This window comes from Chaetodon trifascialis, chromosome 21, assembly GCF_039877785.1.
Source record: "Chaetodon trifascialis isolate fChaTrf1 chromosome 21, fChaTrf1.hap1, whole genome shotgun sequence".
Taxonomy (NCBI): domain Eukaryota; kingdom Metazoa; phylum Chordata; class Actinopteri; order Chaetodontiformes; family Chaetodontidae; genus Chaetodon; species Chaetodon trifascialis.
Window position 1 is genome coordinate 6,838,938 of NC_092076.1, and position 17,141 is coordinate 6,856,078.

Below are 17,141 nucleotides of genomic sequence, written 5' to 3' on the forward strand. Positions count from 1 at the left end.
ACGGATCCATTAAAGCCTTGTTTGGCCATCGCTGCAGCTTAGTCGCTCTGATTGCTTTGAACACTCCATCAACCATCAGCTGAAATACCTCTGCAGCTCAGGAACCAACTGTCAAACAACAGAACAGAGAAGAATTGATCCCATAATGGAGCTGGAGCTTGACCAGGTGGAAAACAATGCAGCAGTATGAGAAAAAAGCGCAGAGGTGAACATGGCTGGTCCAGAGGATGGGACCAATCCCGAAGGTCACAGAGTCAGACTGGCTCTTTTCTTTTGAGGGGGTGGTCCAGACTCTCATGGGATGAGTAGTTGTCGAGAGCGTCTTTAGCTCACCACGGGCTCCAGATGTGCCCACTGTGACCGGCCCTGGCGCTGCTTTACTAGCCCTGCGGACTGCAGCTGCTAAATGCCATCCACTGTAATTCATCTGTGCCTCTGCCTTTTTACAGCCATTATTCCTCCTCCCACCCCCAGACCGTTGCAGGGTAGAGCAATTATTTCTGTATTGCCGCTCATAAAGAACAGCTGGATCCTGAGCCGCTCATGTATCTCAGAGATGCAAACGAAAAAAAAAAAAACAGGGATGTGAGTGTTTGTCATGGATTGCATGAGCTGGTAACTGAAGAGCAGGGCTGACTTCATGGAAATTGAATGAATGCAGCGAAAGAGGGGGTGCAACTTGAGCAAGCAATTTTGGCTCAGGCTTTGGGGGCAAAAAGGAAATCAACAACAGCAGTTGCTAAGGAAGTGGCCTGCCTGTTGAACAGCAGCCTTGACAGCTGTTCATCATAGCAAGATCCCCTGAGGTCCTCAGAGAGGAGGGGGGGGGAAAGAGGGTGCAATAATGGCTGTTATTACAGCTTTCCTTATTGCTCTTTCCTGTTGCCATTTCATGTCATTATAATCCACTCTGATCTTTTGCTTTAATCCCGAGTGTCTAGAGATCTGCTTCGAAGTACCCCGCTTTCACCTAACACAACCTCTGGATAGTATTGATGTGAGAGAGCAGTGTGTTTTTTGGGGGGGGGGTCAGCAGCAGGGGCTGATGTAAGCCGCCTCCACACATGATGGAAATCAGAGGCAAGCTGAGAATGAGGTCATGTCAAAACATTCACCAAGTGCCATGACATATTTAGAGCTGTATTAGATGTGAAGCTCAATCAGAGAAACGCACAGTTTGAAAGAGTTGTTGACGTTGAGCTACATAGAAATGCCTCCTTCTCGGAAATGGAAGAACTCCTGGGAGAAAGTGGTTGTTTTACTGCTTCTGTATCAATGCAGCCAATGGGTCTGAGTTCAAGGTTAGGCTTTATAGCTGAAAACAAACCGACACTCATACACTCCTATAAACACCTCAGTGAGCTGCATGTATTGATCTGCCACGGACTATACAGCCGTGTTACCTCTTGATGCCACAGCAGCTCGGGCTGTTTATGACTCTGAAATTGACACATTTTATATACAGACCGCCTCGCAGTTGTTTGCCTCCTTCAGCCAGAAAAGTTCCAGTTTGCATCCATGTCTGTCAAGACTCGTCTAGTGTATGTAGTAAAGATCTAATACAAGGTATTAGGCATTATCACTAAATTGACATGTATGATTCCAGTGAATAATTTCCAGTGAGAAACATGCTGTCTGCAGGACTGGAGAGCTTCATCACATGGTGCAACGACAATCACATGAAGATCAATATCAGTAGAACCAGTCAGTTTGTGCTGGACTACAATGCTTCAAATATGGATGCTGCTGCTGCAAAGAAGCTACAAACTGTAAAAGGCGGATGCTTCGCACACATCTTCAACCAGGTGGCGCAGAAGATCTAAACAATCAGCACAGTTTCAAGGTGGACACCCAAGATTAGTGTCACCAGTTCAGTATCTGACCAAATGTGAAATATGGCCGCAATCTCCCCTTCTGTTCCTAAGTTACGGTCTTGAATAATGGCCAAAAAAATGTTTTTGTAGAGCGTTATGATGTTACAGTGAGGTCGACCTTTGACTTTTGGATAACAAAATTCCTGACATTGTTTTGTCATAATTAATTGTATACAGCGTGTCTTGTCTTTGCACCGGTCTGACTTCGAAGTTGACCTGGATCTCCCACATATTGTCTCATACCTGCAGGTTTGGTTTATAAGTGTGACAGAAGTGTGAATATTATGTCCAGATTCACCCAGTCTGGCCTTGTTAAACTGGACTTTATGGTGTGGGTGGAGGTATTAAAAACCTCATATGTTGCTTTTTTATCAAGAGTCACGCAGAGAACAAGATACAATCTGCACGTATTCATGCACCCTTCACACACAAACGCACATACTATCGTCTGAGGCACTATATTATCACAGAAAAGCTCAATAAAGCCACGTGAGGTCTGTAACAAAGCTTTTGGCAGACAGAGCCCTGGGCTGTGTGCTTTCCCCACAGAGCAGACCACCCTCTCTGTGCACTCCAAAAACAATATTAAAAACACACCGTCCCCCGTTTCTCCCAAATTTATGGGTGTTGCAAGTCTTGCGAAGGAAACGCTTTTTTGTTCGAGTTTTTACGATCCCCTGTCTCGTAAAATATGTCTTATCAGATCTCCCTCTCTCCGTGGAGGGAGAAGTCACTGGGGCCCTTTGCAGTTCGCATGCTGATGGAGCTTTGGAGAGGTTGTTGAGCTCCAGTGGTTAATTGATTTTCTGATTAGCAGCAATTAGCACTGATTACTTCAGACTGAAGAGGACCCTTCTGCAGGCCCTCCATCATCTTCCTCCTCCCTCTCTGTTCGTGTGGCTCACAGATCATTTTTTTCATAGGTACCCCTTCCCCACGGTGTTCAGCAGCTGCAGCAAGAAGGACCTGACGGCCAGCTTTGAGAAAGGTGTCGGGATGTGTCTGTTCAACATGCCTGAGGTCAAGGTGCTCTACGGCGGGCAGAAATGTGGCAACGGCTACGTGGAGGAGGGAGAGGAGTGTGACTGCGGAGAGCTCGAGGTGAGCGTGCAGTGGTCACGATAAACAAAGGGCTTTCACCTCCAGACCTCCTGCCATCCTTCAGCAGTCAAAAGCCAAATCTCTTTCTAAACTGCTACCCATAAACCATCGTTAATTATGTTTCCCACGTTTGAGCCGTGAAATAAGCAGTTGTGCTTGAGGGGGGGTTTCCTGGCAGAAGCATGGCACAAACCAACATTTCCTAAAGTAAAAACAAATACTTCACCTCAGCTTCCAGGCTCCACAAATGAGTGTGAATTTATTCATTCTATGCGCTGAAGAGGTGTTCGGGAGCAAGGTTGTCTGATCGTGCTGCAGTTCACTGAGAGGAAACATCGCTGACAGCTTCACCCCGTCAACTGGTGAATTATTTAAATGACTCTACATTGGCATGCACATACATAACGGTGGCCCACGTTGCTAACTGCCGCGACTGTAGGATGATAAAACCATTAATCATGATGCAACTGACAATCAGCAGAGGCCGACAACAACAGAGTTATGAAATATGAGGGAGACATCTATTATTATTTGGAAGGATTTGAATTATATAATAGTCTATGTGAAAGAGTGCCCTGTTGTTTCTCACGAATTGTTTACACCTTTATGCCCAGCGAGTCTTTTTGTGAGCCATTCAGACTTCGGTCAGGGTCAGGCTGAGAGTGGCCTTGTCTTTCAAGACAAAGAACTGACATAAGCCCTGTAGGCCGGAGCCAGCAGCAATAATAACACTCTCCACAGAGCCGAGCGGCGTCATGCCAACCCAGGCCAGATCAGAGTGCTCAGACAGCACCTCTCTCCGCCATTAAAAAGCCTCATTAAAAAGCCTGGGTCCTGTTCCTCACAATCACAGGCTACTTCTTTTCAGCGCGACTCCTCCGCCTCCCTTGGCCCCGGGGACCATGGGAAAGGCCCTTAATGGTCTTCAGGCTGAAAGAAGTTCTGGAAGGCCCATCATGTCAGCTGTGTCCCCTGCCAGCTCCATCCATCTACTTCCCCTCGGCTCTCACTGCACTCGGCTGTACAGTCTGTTCAGACCGCGGCTTAATGGCGAGAGGGAGAGTGCTGGCCCTCGGGGGTCCGGTCAGCCTGCCTCTGTATGAGATCATACATGCACACATGCATGCACATCTTCTGCGCTGAGCCTTGATTGAATGCTAGGGTCAATCTGTATCAGAGACCGGGTGATTGGTGCAGGGCACGGCTCATGACGTGAAACAGATGGGCCTCCAGGGTGAGATTGGAAATGTTACAGAGTGGGAGGCACAGGTCCTGTGCCTCCCACTCTGTAACAGCAAAAAGGGCAATGCAAGAACTTCTTAATATCTTATTTCAGGGTGAATAAATCTTTTTTGCTGTCACATTCAGTTTCTACTTTACATGAGGCTGAAAAGCAGCGTTTCACCTCAGCATCACTGATGGGTGTGGTCAGAAGTGGGCTACTGTTGTATCTGCACACTGCAAAAAGTGAAATCTAAGGAAGAAGAAGTAGCTAAAATCAATGCAATATATGCTTGTTTTCTGTCTGCAGATATATCTTCTTACCAGGCAGTTTTTCTGTTTGAGCATTTCACAGGATTCAAGCTTTTTTTGTCCTTAATTATCTTAACACGACATTTTAACTTCTTACTGAGATTTTGTTACTGGTTCTGGTTAACTGGAATATTCAGAATTTGATCAACAGTGACAAGTACAAAACTGCTTTGTCCAATTTCTTTGTATGCAGACAAATGTCCTTGTGTTTAGTCTGGCTGCACTACTTTTGAGAGAACTGTGAACTTGTTTTTAAAATCCTGGCAAGTGAAATTTCCCTGTGCTGTTGGCAGATCATTTTGCTTATTTTAAGTAAGATTTCCCATTTTTAGTTTTTTTTTTTTGTTTTTTTTCTCGTTTTTGAGAGCTGAATTTTGTAGTGCAACCAACAGTGATGTCACTGGGTACTGGAGTACACCTGTGCGTTACTGCAACAAGGTGAGAAGTGACACCACTGGAGTGTTGAGTTGCTTTTTGAATATGTTTCAAGTTTTTTTCTAAGAGAAGAAAACCAGTCTGAAAGGTCAACTGTATGGTTGGTTTTTAAACTGGGTGCATTTTATATTTACATTTCAATATATGGACTTGGCCAGACTGCTGCACTAATATTTAGAAATATGACACCAGTCACCGTGCAGCTTTCTCCGTCCTGCACAGAGGATGTGGGATTCGTTTGGAGGAGAAGTATAAACATCTGTTTGCAGTACAACCTGCCAGTGAAGCTCCTCACCCTATCACCCACTTAGATGAATTAAAAGAACATTCATCTTGAGTTTCTGTTTCAAGGTTCACTGGTTATATCAAGTCTTTTTTTACTCGTTTTCTTGTTTGTAGAAGGGAGTTTTTTTTAAGTGTTTTTCTCTTCTCATTTTTCTATTTCCTTCGCCATCCACCATGCTTCCAGGGCTCTAAATGAGCTTGTAAGTCCTGTCAGATGGAAACATTGTTGTTTCTGGAGAACTAGAAACTGCTGTTTCCTTTCTTTTCCTCTGCCAGCTCGTTTAGTTGCTACAGAAGACAGTCCTTCAAGGGCTGCTTCCCCTCTGATAACAAAGTCTGAGCATTTGCTCTGAGGTGAAATGCGATCTCTTTGTGCAAAGTTAATTCCTCTTTGCTTTTGTTCCTCCTCACTTACATTCACTTTCTCTGTTTGCCTTCTTTTTCTTTGAAGGAATGTATGAATCCCTGCTGCAATGCTACCACCTGCACCCTGAAGGGGGATGCTGTTTGTGCCCACGGACAGTGCTGCCAGGACTGTCAGGTAGGATGTGTACAGAGCCGGCCGTGGCACAGTTTTTGCACAGGCATCTTGACATAAAGGCATTTCCTCTGATTAACCTTAAATCAGCACCTGTAACTAAACTTGATAGCTGTTTCTCCAGAGCTCTTCAGCTCATCAACTTTTTGCCTCAGCTTGTCTTGTCTTGTCTTAATGACTGCTGCTTGCTGTTAACATTCGAGCGCAGCTGAAGCCAGCTGGCACTCCATGCCGGGAATCCAGTAACTCTTGTGATCTCCCGGAGTTCTGCACCGGCACCAGCCCTCACTGCCCCTCCAACGTCTACCTGCACGACGGCCACGCCTGCCACAACGTGGACGGCTACTGTTATAACGGCATCTGCCAGACTCACGAGCAGCAGTGCATCACACTGTGGGGCCAAGGTAAGTGGAAGGCCCCTGTGTTGGCTCACAAAGGCTCAGCAATGGTCACCTGATTCTGAATGTGTTTCATTGTGTTTTGTAGGAGCAAAGCCAGCTCCGGGCATCTGCTTTCAAAGGGTCAACTCAGCAGGAGACCCCTATGGCAACTGTGGCAAGGACTCCAAAGGCTCCTTTGCCAAATGTGAAGCACGGTAAGACCTGACCTTTCCATAGAAACCCATGAATGCAGGGAGGCATATCAACTGTGGTTACTCTGTGGAAAGAAACTGTCCTTGATACGAGCGGAGCCGAACACTTTTCAACGCTAGAGGCTGGGGTGGATGTTATGGCTACAGCTGAAACAATCAGCTGATTCATCATTTAATTCAAGTCAATAAGAAAGCATCTGAGAATCTTGGAAATTGCGTATCTTCGTGTATTTAAAGTGTCGGTCAGATAAAACAAGCAATTTAAAGAGGCCACATTAGGTTCTGTCAGTTTGGGATGGACCTTCTTCATAACTTTCTGACATTTATAAAATATGAATCCATAAAATTAAACATTAATGGAAACACTAATTAGTCGCAGCCCTAATTGAAGGTTACAGTCACTTAGCGACATCCAGCAAGTTAAAAAATCTCTCAGGTTATGAACTGAAAAGAGCACAAACAAGCTGCCTGTTCTGCAGCTTCCCTAATTGGACACGAGGAGTGAGAGAGACAAAAAAATAATTGCATACAGTATACACACATTTGGGAAAACAGTGACATGTTATTTAATTATCACATTGTTATTCTTCCTGTTGTTTGTTCTGTTTGCAGAGATGCTAAATGTGGCAAAATCCAGTGTCAAGGAGGAGCCAACCGCCCGGTAATTGGTACCAACGCTGTCTCCATAGAAACAAACATCCCCATGCAGGAGGGGGGCAGGATACTGTGCAGGGGTACACATGTCTACCTGGGGGATGACATGCCTGACCCCGGCCTGGTCCTGACGGGGACCAAGTGTGGAGATGGAATGGTGAGAGCAGCCGGTTTAGATACGTGTCAAACACAGAAATCAGTCCAGCATTTATTTACTCAAGTACTGCACCAAAGTACAATATTGAAGTACTCAATCCATTTTCTGCTACTTTATAGTTCCTCTCCACTGCATTTATCTGATGGCTGGATTCTGGATTCTCTTACAAATGATCAGTTTAGAAAATGTGATACCTTGTTATGGATTAAACCACCAAAAAGTATATAAAGTAATGAAAAGTATCATCAGCCATGGTCATAATGCTTCGTAAGCTACTCTCTTTGTGTACCCGTGGGCGTGTGAGCATTTTTTAATACATATTTTAAGAACTTGAATACCTCTGGCCCTGAAGTGCATGATATGATTTTCCAAATGCTGGAAAAGAAGAGTGGAAAAAGTGACAGGCCATGACTAAGACCTTCTGAGAAGTTCTTCAGGGTGTGGACTGTCATTGCAGACTCGCACAACCTCAGACACTTAATTGACTCACCATTATTCAGTCTATTTGGCATCTTCCAGTGGTCATCCATTCAGCCATCGGTCACTTCAATGATACAGTTACTCCATTTAGTCTAATTTACTTCTCTGTGAGTCTCCACCCTTAAGGAGGATCCAGCCTCGGCCCTCATCTGTCAGGAGGCCTGGCAGTACTCTCTGTGCCCAGCGCTGCCAAGTTCATCTTCACATTCAGCCTGGATATGTTCGGGTGTGGCGCCTTTAAGGAGCCCACAGTCCACGTCATATAACTCTTAAAAAGCAGCTTTAATACATTCTTGAAAAAATACCATTGTTAGCATAATTAGATTTCGTGCTATGCCATTTTAAAGCTGAAGTGGTTTGTCGGTCGCAAATTGAAAGAAAAAGAAGGCAGGATCGGTTGGTCCTCTCCCTTCAAAGATTAAAGGTTTTAGGGTTTTAGTGAAGTACTCTTTGAGCTCACACTGTCAATTTTTAATGTCCTTGTCTGCTTCAGATGTGTCTGAATCGTCAGTGCCAGAACGTCAGTGTTTTCGGCGTGCACGACTGCGCAGCCAAGTGCAGCGGTCGAGGGGTGAGTGCTGCGCCTTTGATGCTCTTCAGTGCTGTGAAGACCTGTGGTGATAGCTGTCCATCTCAAACTAGACCCCACCCAGATCAGCTGTTTTCTTAATATCCCACCCCGACAAACACGCACAGAAGCTCATTTTGGCCGTAATATGCTCAAAATGCCCAGTGTGCAGCGGCTAGGGAGCCGTAACAATGCTTTGCAATCAATCATTCTGGATGCTGAAAGGTTCAATCAATTAGATATAATGGCTTCATTTATGCTCAGCTTTAAGTGCAATTCATCATACTCTCGTCCTTGTCCCAAAAACTGTGTTGAAATCTGAAGGCCAGGCTTTATTTGGCCGAAGCGCTCGGAGCAGTGACACACAGTTTGACTTTGAGCTGGGTAGCATGGATATTGGATTTTTCTTAAATGCCACCCAATAAAAGTCTATGGGTGGTCCTGCATGAGATGAAATATGCGGCTTTGTGGTACTACCCTTAAATTCACTGTTAGGTCCCAGAGGCTTTGACTGTGACTGCTTTAAGTTCCTCCTTCATCAAAACCACAGAGGAAACAGTTTTTACTGTCTCTTAAAATGAAACATCTCCAGCTATTATGCGGTCATATTTGTTTGTTTAGTTCCAGTTAAGACATATCTATAAAGCTCTAAAGACTGTTTTACTCAGAGAAATAAAAGGATGTCGCTCCTCTTGGAGTCAGGGCACCCCTGCATGCACAGATTAGATCAAGATGTTGGCTTGGAGTAAGGCCCTCACCTGCTCCACATTACTCTGCTGGGGAATCCTCTTAGACTTAACTGTTCCCTGCAGGACAGGAAGACAATAGAGAGGGAGATAAAAATGTGGTATCAGGCAAAAAGTCTGCTCTGTTCTTTACATCAGACGTCTTTGCCGTGTGGGGACGAGCAGAGCTGGCTGGTGTTTGACTCCGCCTGCTTACATGCAGCACATGGAGCATCAGCATCACGAGTACTGACAGAGGCTGTCTGGTGCCACAACAATGCAGGCAGAAAATTAACTAAGAATTATTTTGATAATCATTTCAAGTCATTTCTCAAGCAAAAATCCCGAACATTCACTGATTCCAGATCCACAAATGTGAGAATCTGAGCCTTTGTGAGCCATTTCTCTCAACTTCTTGATATTCTGTAGATTAATTAATGGATTTAGTGAAAAATAATCGGTAGACGGTTCCATAATGAAAACAACACTGAGGCTCCAAGTGCTGTCACTCAGGTCTGCATCCAATTTCATAAGCACAACTCGTTTATCAGCTATTAAGTGTACGCACTGACGAGTGCAGAAGCTGCATGTTAAAGGAGAGCTGCTCAGACGTAGCATGAAAAAGGCATGCTGATGACTGCGTTTTGGGCTAACAGGTAGCGTTAGAGTCAGTTAATTATCCTTTTGATATGCTGCAGGTGTGCAACAACAACAAGAACTGTCACTGTGAGGCTCACTGGGCGCCTCCATTCTGTGACAAGGTAGGATTTGGAGGGAGTGTGGACAGCGGCCCCATCAGATTAGCGGGTAAGTCGCATCTCAAGTACATCAAATGGCTGATTTATTGTAGCTTGGTTCATGTTATGTCGCAGGTCTGGGTTGGGAATGTGCGAGCATTTCAACAGCAGTAGATCAATGACTCCGGCTCTGGAACAAAGTGAACCTTAGGAGTCCTAAAACTACCGTTTTCTCCCAAAAACATGTTTAGTTTCTCTGCCGACAACCACAGAGACTTTGAGGCTACAACATTAAAAAACATTAAAAATTGAAAGACAAGTCTGCAGGAATGTTTACAGAATCAGTCTGACAATTTCTAGTGCTAGAAGACTTTTATCAGTGAGACTACCTGTTGTTGCCTCGTGTGTTTCTGAGCAGACAGCAGGAATCTCACAGTGGGCATCCTGGTGGCTCTCCTCACTGTGCTGGGAGCCGGCCTGATCATCTGCATCAAGAGAAAAACTCTGCTTTCGCTGCTTTTCACCAGCAAAAAGAACCCAATTGAGAAGTTCAGGTGCGTGTTTTTTATCAGAACACAATAATTAAATAATTTGTACAAATGATGGAGGGTAAATACACGTAATGTCTTCTTTTAATTCCAGATCCGTGAGCGCTGCAATCAGCAGACCCTCCGCTCCTAACCAGCCTCCATCAGGGAGCACGACGTCTCCGTCTCGACCGGCCCCGCCTCTGCCACACGGCGCCATCTTCAAGGTCACTACATCGCACGTCTTTGTTTCACAGCACCGCTACAAACCCACAGATTACACATCTTATGCAGACAGTCCAGACTTTTGCGCAGAGGATCACCGTCAGACGATCCGTGCTGCATAATATTCTTCACGAATCATTCCCGGCAAGATCGACGTGTTGTTTTCACACAAATGGCAGCTCATTCAAATCCAATTAAATCATCCCCCTCCATGTGGACGTGTGGAGGAGGAAGTGATAGCGGCGTGAGCATTGTGTTCGCAACACTTGAATACAGTTCTTGTCATTAACAGCTGCCTGTTACAAGAGAAACCGATTTATCCCCACATGAAGAATGTTGATGCGGCGGCTTACTCGAGATATAAAGTCATCCTGCTACTGATAATTGCGAGACAGAGCAGGGACTTTGCTGTAATGAGTTGTGTGCCTACACCACTGTGTGCCTTAACTACTTTATTGCTGCCCTGACATGTTTTGTAATGGGAAGAGACCTGTGATCGATTGAATTAGAGCGGCTGAAATAAGAGGAGCTGTGTCAGAATTGACATTTGCGCTGCATGGTGGCACACGAGTGAGGCGAGCTGTTGTGCATTACTGTGAGGTTGGTGTTTTCGGTTTGGAGCATGTGGCTTTCATTTGGGGTCAATGGTAAGAAGAGAAAGGATGTAAGGCTGTTTGATGTAAGCACAGTGCAGGTGAGGTCATTTTCCAGTTGTCGGGAGCTGTGTTAAACAGCCGCATGAGCACATGTGTGCGTGCCTTTGTATGTGTTACATTGTGTGTTTTTGAGCTGTGCACATCTGGCCAGGTCTGCGTACCAGGCAGACCCGTATTTTGGCCCTTTCCTCCGTCTGATCTGTCTCAATGGGAGCGTGTGTGGGCTCTTTAGCTGTGTCCACACTTGAATGAGGCCAGGCGGGTGCTTATGGCACAGTCTTTCCCTTTGATAGGTTACCTGAAGAGCAGTTGGGGATTAGCAAGCAGGCAAGTGGGAGCGTTTGATTTATACATCTTTGACAGCTTCAGGAAGAATGGCAGAGGAAGAGGAGGAGGATAACATGACTGTTTCTGATAGGAAGCAGACATTTCTCCTCTGACTGACTCTTCTGGCTCTGTCTTTCATCTTTCTGCAGCCTCCTCACCGGGGGCCAGAGGCGGTGCTCCCACCAGCCCCCTACCCCTCCCACAGCCTGCGCAGACTGCCCCAGTGCCCTCCGGTTCACCTCAATCACCCCGTCCCTCTGTCTCTCACCCTGTCCCTCTCCCCTGGCCCCGTGCAGCCAAGACCCCCGGTGCCTCCACATCACATCCACGTCGCGCCCCGGGGGCCATCGTTTCGCAGTGCGTCACGCCATAACTCCTGCAGGATGGTCATGGTGAGTGAGTTCTCTGTTCCCTCAGTTGGAAACATTTTATTTGATGATGTTACTGACTGCAATTTCTCCACTGGCTCTGGGGAGCTTTTACTCACTACTACAGCCTATAATACCTAACCGGGGAGATGATGTTGTTCATTGCACCTTCAGACGGGTGCGATGTCGACCGTTTTCATGGTTCTTTTGTGTCTTATATAGTATATGCATGTTGACAGTTATGCACAGTCTCATAAAATAACAAGGTTAACCCGGGAGCTAGCGTCATCCAAGCGAGACTTCAATTCTACAATACAAACCACCACATAAATAATGAAAATGGAGCCAGAGTTGCAGAGGGGGAAGACGGAAAAGATGAAACAGCAACTGGAGTGAGCAAGTAGTATGTCCAAATATCACAGGGTGGTAAATTTGCTGCCACTAGTATTCCATGGAGTTTAGTTATGGTATTGCAGGCTGTCAAAGCTGAGGGGAAGAGAAAGCCAGAGGTTCCTGGTGTTAAATCCCTCTCACTCAGTGATTCTCAAAGACTCTTATTTGCCTTTAATCCGGTTTGACTTGTACTCTGTGAGCAAGTGAGGCAGAGAGACCCAAAGAGACTGAGAGTGTGAAAAGACAGAAAGTGATAGAGAGGGGCTTGAGATGAGGGGTCAATCAATTAATCATATATAATCAATGATTTTTTTTAAGGCAGAAACTAGCCTTAAAGTTAAACTTGTTTCAGTCATTCCTTTTCTAGTTTTCAGACATTTGTATTGATTAATCAACAAAGGAATTAAGAGATGAATCACTTACTAAAAATAACCATTAGTTGCAGCCCTGAGCAAATAAATGATGAAGATGAAAAATCGGGAATTTGCTCCAGCCTGAAACTTGCCCAGAGTCGGTTATAATTTAAGGACTGCAGTCCGGCCTTTGAGGACGGCACTTTGGGGAGCTGAGGTCAAAGCTGTGCCACACCAGTTTCTGGCTAATTAGGGGTGTGTTAAACACATAGTGACATTCTCGTCTTGTCCACATTAATGGAGGGGTCACAGAGGAGGTCTGCCTTTAAAACACAATACTGTTCTGGAGCTAATAAACATTATGACATGATGTTATAATATAATGGAATATATGAATATATCAGAATGCCATTAAGAGCATTACATAATTACTCTTTGTTCAAAGGACCTGTTTTTCATAATGTTCTATTACTGTACTTTCTATGCTGTTGCTTTATCGGGGACAGTGTGCATAGAGCACTATAGAAACACATTTAAGTGGCTAATAAAACACTATAATATGGTTGTAAACAGATATCGGTTTACTAATGTAACTCTTGTGGGCACTCATTAGTGGAGGCTGGTGTAATACTGTAATATTGTTATGGTATTAATATTTAAAAAATCCCTTATATCTGCATTTAGCTGCATTACAGCATGTTAGAAATACTTTATTAAATGTTTATATAGTGGGTTAAAACTAGCTGGTTATCACAAACGACACTTCAGAACATAAAGCAAAATACAGCGTGCGTGTATATTAGGTGCTTTGTTTTAGAATAAACGCTGTCGTTTCCAGAAGCCATTTAAAGAAACAAGCCCGTTCAGTCTTGCGAAGGTTCTTCCGTGTCACACACCTGCACAACAGGTGAAGTTCAGCAGCTCTTGGCAGTGTTTCGTCTTCAGGAAGTAGACTTCCCCTCTCAGCTGCTTCTATTTAATGTCAAAGTGTGAAACTGAAAGTGATGCCTGTTGGCAGCAGACTTCACCGATATCTTTAGCAGCTGCTTGGCAGCTCCGTGATGGTGACAAAGCCCTTTTTTCTCCCCGTGGTGAAAGCCCTCTGCTGGGGGGGCGTGGAGGCTCTGTCTAATGGGAGAGCTTCACCTGATGGAGACAGCGGGGTTTTCTTTGGTTTGTGAGATGTGGGTTTAGTTATTCTAGGTTGAAGCTGCAGTAACATTTTGTGCCCATTATTCAGCGAATCAGACGTGTTTTTTTTTTCTTTTGCATTTCACTTTGCTTCCATTTGGTTCTGCTCTGATATTTCTGGATGGAGCTCAAGTCGGCCTCATTGCATGACAGTATTGGCTGTCAGTGTGATGAATTTTGCGGCAGCACTTAAACAGTGCAGATTGTCATGATACTTGACCTTATAGGGTGCAAAGTAGACACATATCCTGCATTAGAGACTGCACTGACAGCCTACAGTTTTCAATGAAAACACTCAATTTGGGTATCAAATTTGACTTTGACAAAGGAATTATGTTTTGAATAGGCAGACCCGATTCCACGGGTGAGTGAGGTCTGAGGCTCGGTTGTTTGGCTCCTTCCTCTCTGATGTTTGAGGAGGCTCCTCTCCAACCAAGCAGAAGAGGAGGAGGTGAATGGAGAGCAGATGGGGGTTAGGTAGCAGGCTTTTATCATGATCTCAGTCTTCTGAAGATTAAAACCACATGACAGTTCCTCTCATCACAAGCTGCTCGGGCAGGGCTGCCCCGACATGACAGGCAGGCGGGAGCTGTTATAGTCTGAGTGTGAGTGCCACCTGGTGGAGGTTCTCAGCTGTTGTTTTAATGTGTGTCTTTGTCAGGAGCTGGAGAAGCCGAGTCCTCCTCAGAAACCCCTTCCTGCTGATCCAAGGGGCTCTCGTCTGGTTCGAAGTCCATCTGCATCGCAGGGTCACAAAGTAGTCCAAGGGCCTTCTGCTGTTTGTGGCCCTGCACCAGTACCTGGCGTCCCCAGACCTGCGCGCCCTGTCCCACACCCCAAAAGGTGAGCTCCAGCCTTCACTAGGTTTATTCAAAGGCTGACACTGGTATCCCTCACTGAAAGATTACTGTTACTTTTCTGTCTCTTCTAGACCCAGCCCCAAACAACCCCCAACACTACCAAAGCCTTGCATAATTGCCAACGTCAAATACAGCAGCTGAGACTTTGGCCGGACGGGACATTGTTGTGATAAGACACTAAGAAATTTGCACTATGAAAACTCTGAAAACCTTAAAAAGATGGCGGCCTCTCCGAGTTTTGAATGAGGAGATCTGCTGTGTCCCTTTGGTGCTCTGTCTCTGAATGGTGCTACGAGTCTGAGCTCAGGTACATGTAAAGTATTTATATTGTGTATTTATTGCCACGCAGTGCACTGTGCCAGACACTTTTACTACACGGTAGCAATTTTTTTTTTTTTTTTTTTTTTTGATTTGTTGTTTGCATCAGTTTCATCAACTGATCTTTATCATGGCTGACAGGAGATTTAAAACATGAAAAAAATCTGTGAAATGTTTTTGCCAAATGCGTTTTAACGAAGGGAAGCCTTTACATTATGGTTTTGTTGCGTATACTGCAGGAGGAGCTGACAAAAAGAGTACTGTGCAATGACAGATGAGGACAGAGGAAGCTTCAGATAATTCATTTGGGAGCCAGCGGGGTTTTTCTTGAAGGGTAATGCTCTCTGTAGCAGCTTTGAGCCAGTCTGACGAGGCTTGAAACCACCGCAGAGAAAGAAAAAGAGGTATTACTGCAAAAGTTCTGCAGCGGGGGGAAGAGGGGCTTGTTTTTCACAGGCGGCTGAAGTTCAGGTCTGTTTCCTCTGAATTTATATTTCGGGAAGGTAACTAGTATTGAATTGTGAAATGTCACTGATTTGCCATTTCCGTTTCATTAACAAGCCCAGAGAAGCTCACTTGAGGGATCCGCCGCATGAACTGAACAAGGATCTAAAATGAGCCGAGATCAAGGAAGCGTTCATCCCTCAGAGAGAGTAAACTCCTCTGAAATACCGCTCTGCGAAAAGGTCATGTGTGTTTTTGCGTATTCCCCTCTGTGCCTGTCTACACCGAGGACTCCGTGTGAATCTCTGTGATCAAATCGTGGGACCGCTGAGGACTTCAACGCCGCGGCCGTACAGGCGTGTTGGAGGCATCACGTGCAGGCAGCCAGCGTCTGGCTGCAGTGTTCATGAGTGGATTTGAAAGGACAGATTCGCTTGACAAGGACGCACCCGCCGCTGAAATGCAGTTCAGTGGTTGCTCCGTGCACGCCGAGCCACCGCGAGCTGTTTGTTCATTTTCTAGTTTTTGTACCTTTTTCATTTGGCTCGTGTGATTAGTTTTTTAAAGCCAATCTGCGTAAATGCCAGATACAAAATCCTGCATAAATTGGATTTGTGGTAATTTAACAGTGTTTTATTAATCTTTGTTTTACCGGATTGCAGTGCAGCAGATATACATTCACACCGAGCAGCGTTTCCTTTAAGCACAGCTCTTGTTCACAGATATGTAGGCTGAAAACTGACTTTGACCTTTTGTTACTTTTGATACTGTTATCTTTTTAATACTGCACTAGTTTGACATCCATCGCTTTGATTACTTTGCTCTTTTCAGTACTTTGTGTCCATGTACTAATAGACAGTGTTTGAGTCTTTATGTTATGTCCATATGTTCCTCAAATCTTGTGTTACAGGTGAACACATTTCCATGGAGAATGCTTCTTTTTATATTGATTGTTTGATACATCATATGTAAAGAAAACACTTAAAGTGTCAGTGTCTGGTCATGGTATTTTGAACACTCAAGCAGTATCAGTAAAACTGTTTTTCAAACACTGCAGAACATCTTTCTTATTGATCTTTGTGCCAAGTCTTTTTTTTTTTTTGCACAGCATGCAAGTGAAAAATCAATCATACGACAGGAATGATTATTTCTGTGTAGAAAAAAGACCTTAGAAATAGCAAACAGTCTACGTGCACACAAACAAGGGCAATTTCTCTTCAGCAGTCCTACTTTGTAAGAATACAAAGGCACATTTCATGTTTTCTCCAAACCAAACCTTTTTCTCAAGAGCCTCTTGCATTTCTTTCAGGCCTGAGCCAAATTGCAACCACGAGATTGAATCCAGAATAGAGAAATATGTAGAATTTAACTTTATTTTCAGAAACGTTTGAGGTTTCAAATTGGTTTATCACATGACACTGACGTCTGAAGCCGCTTTCCTTATTTCGACGGTCTGAGCCTTTCTCTGAAAGCCATTTGACGAGGTCTTTGTGAGGGAAACGAACGCTGCTTCAGTCGTTGCAGGTGTGGGGCTGCGTTCACTGTTGCCTGTCAGGATTCACTGGGCGGACCCAGTGGAGTGAAGTGTGTGGTGATTAAAAAGATGCCTGATAACAACAGGATGTGGGGGGAAAAATCCTTTGCTAATGAGAAAATGAAGCAGGTCCACATGATAACAAGGACACACAGCCTCAGACAACATCATCTAATTACAGAGCTGAGTCGCGGCTCCACACATTTTGTTTGGCAAAAGACGATGCATGTCGGTCGACTAAATTCTGTGTTTAGTGCTGAATGTTT

The 17,141-nt window shown here is 44.8% G+C and overlaps 1 protein-coding gene across 1 annotated transcript in view; it reads left to right on the forward strand.

Annotated features, from left to right (window-relative positions):
• The window catches only part of LOC139350144 (disintegrin and metalloproteinase domain-containing protein 12), a 71,503-nt gene extending 55,746 nt beyond the window's left edge, over nucleotides 1-15,757 (forward strand). The window contains exons 12-23 of the mRNA XM_070991284.1: nucleotides 2,798-2,975; nucleotides 5,680-5,769; nucleotides 5,975-6,170; nucleotides 6,253-6,361; nucleotides 6,971-7,169; nucleotides 8,143-8,220; nucleotides 9,641-9,749; nucleotides 10,098-10,233; nucleotides 10,322-10,433; nucleotides 11,564-11,806; nucleotides 14,381-14,562; nucleotides 14,651-15,757. Coding sequence (XP_070847385.1) covers nucleotides 2,798-2,975; nucleotides 5,680-5,769; nucleotides 5,975-6,170; nucleotides 6,253-6,361; nucleotides 6,971-7,169; nucleotides 8,143-8,220; nucleotides 9,641-9,749; nucleotides 10,098-10,233; nucleotides 10,322-10,433; nucleotides 11,564-11,806; nucleotides 14,381-14,562; nucleotides 14,651-14,720 — 1,702 coding nt within the window. The 3' untranslated portion in view covers nucleotides 14,721-15,757. The remainder of the gene's footprint in view (nucleotides 1-2,797; nucleotides 2,976-5,679; nucleotides 5,770-5,974; nucleotides 6,171-6,252; nucleotides 6,362-6,970; nucleotides 7,170-8,142; nucleotides 8,221-9,640; nucleotides 9,750-10,097; nucleotides 10,234-10,321; nucleotides 10,434-11,563; nucleotides 11,807-14,380; nucleotides 14,563-14,650) is intronic.
• The last annotated feature ends 1,384 nt before the right edge of the window (nucleotides 15,758-17,141 follow it).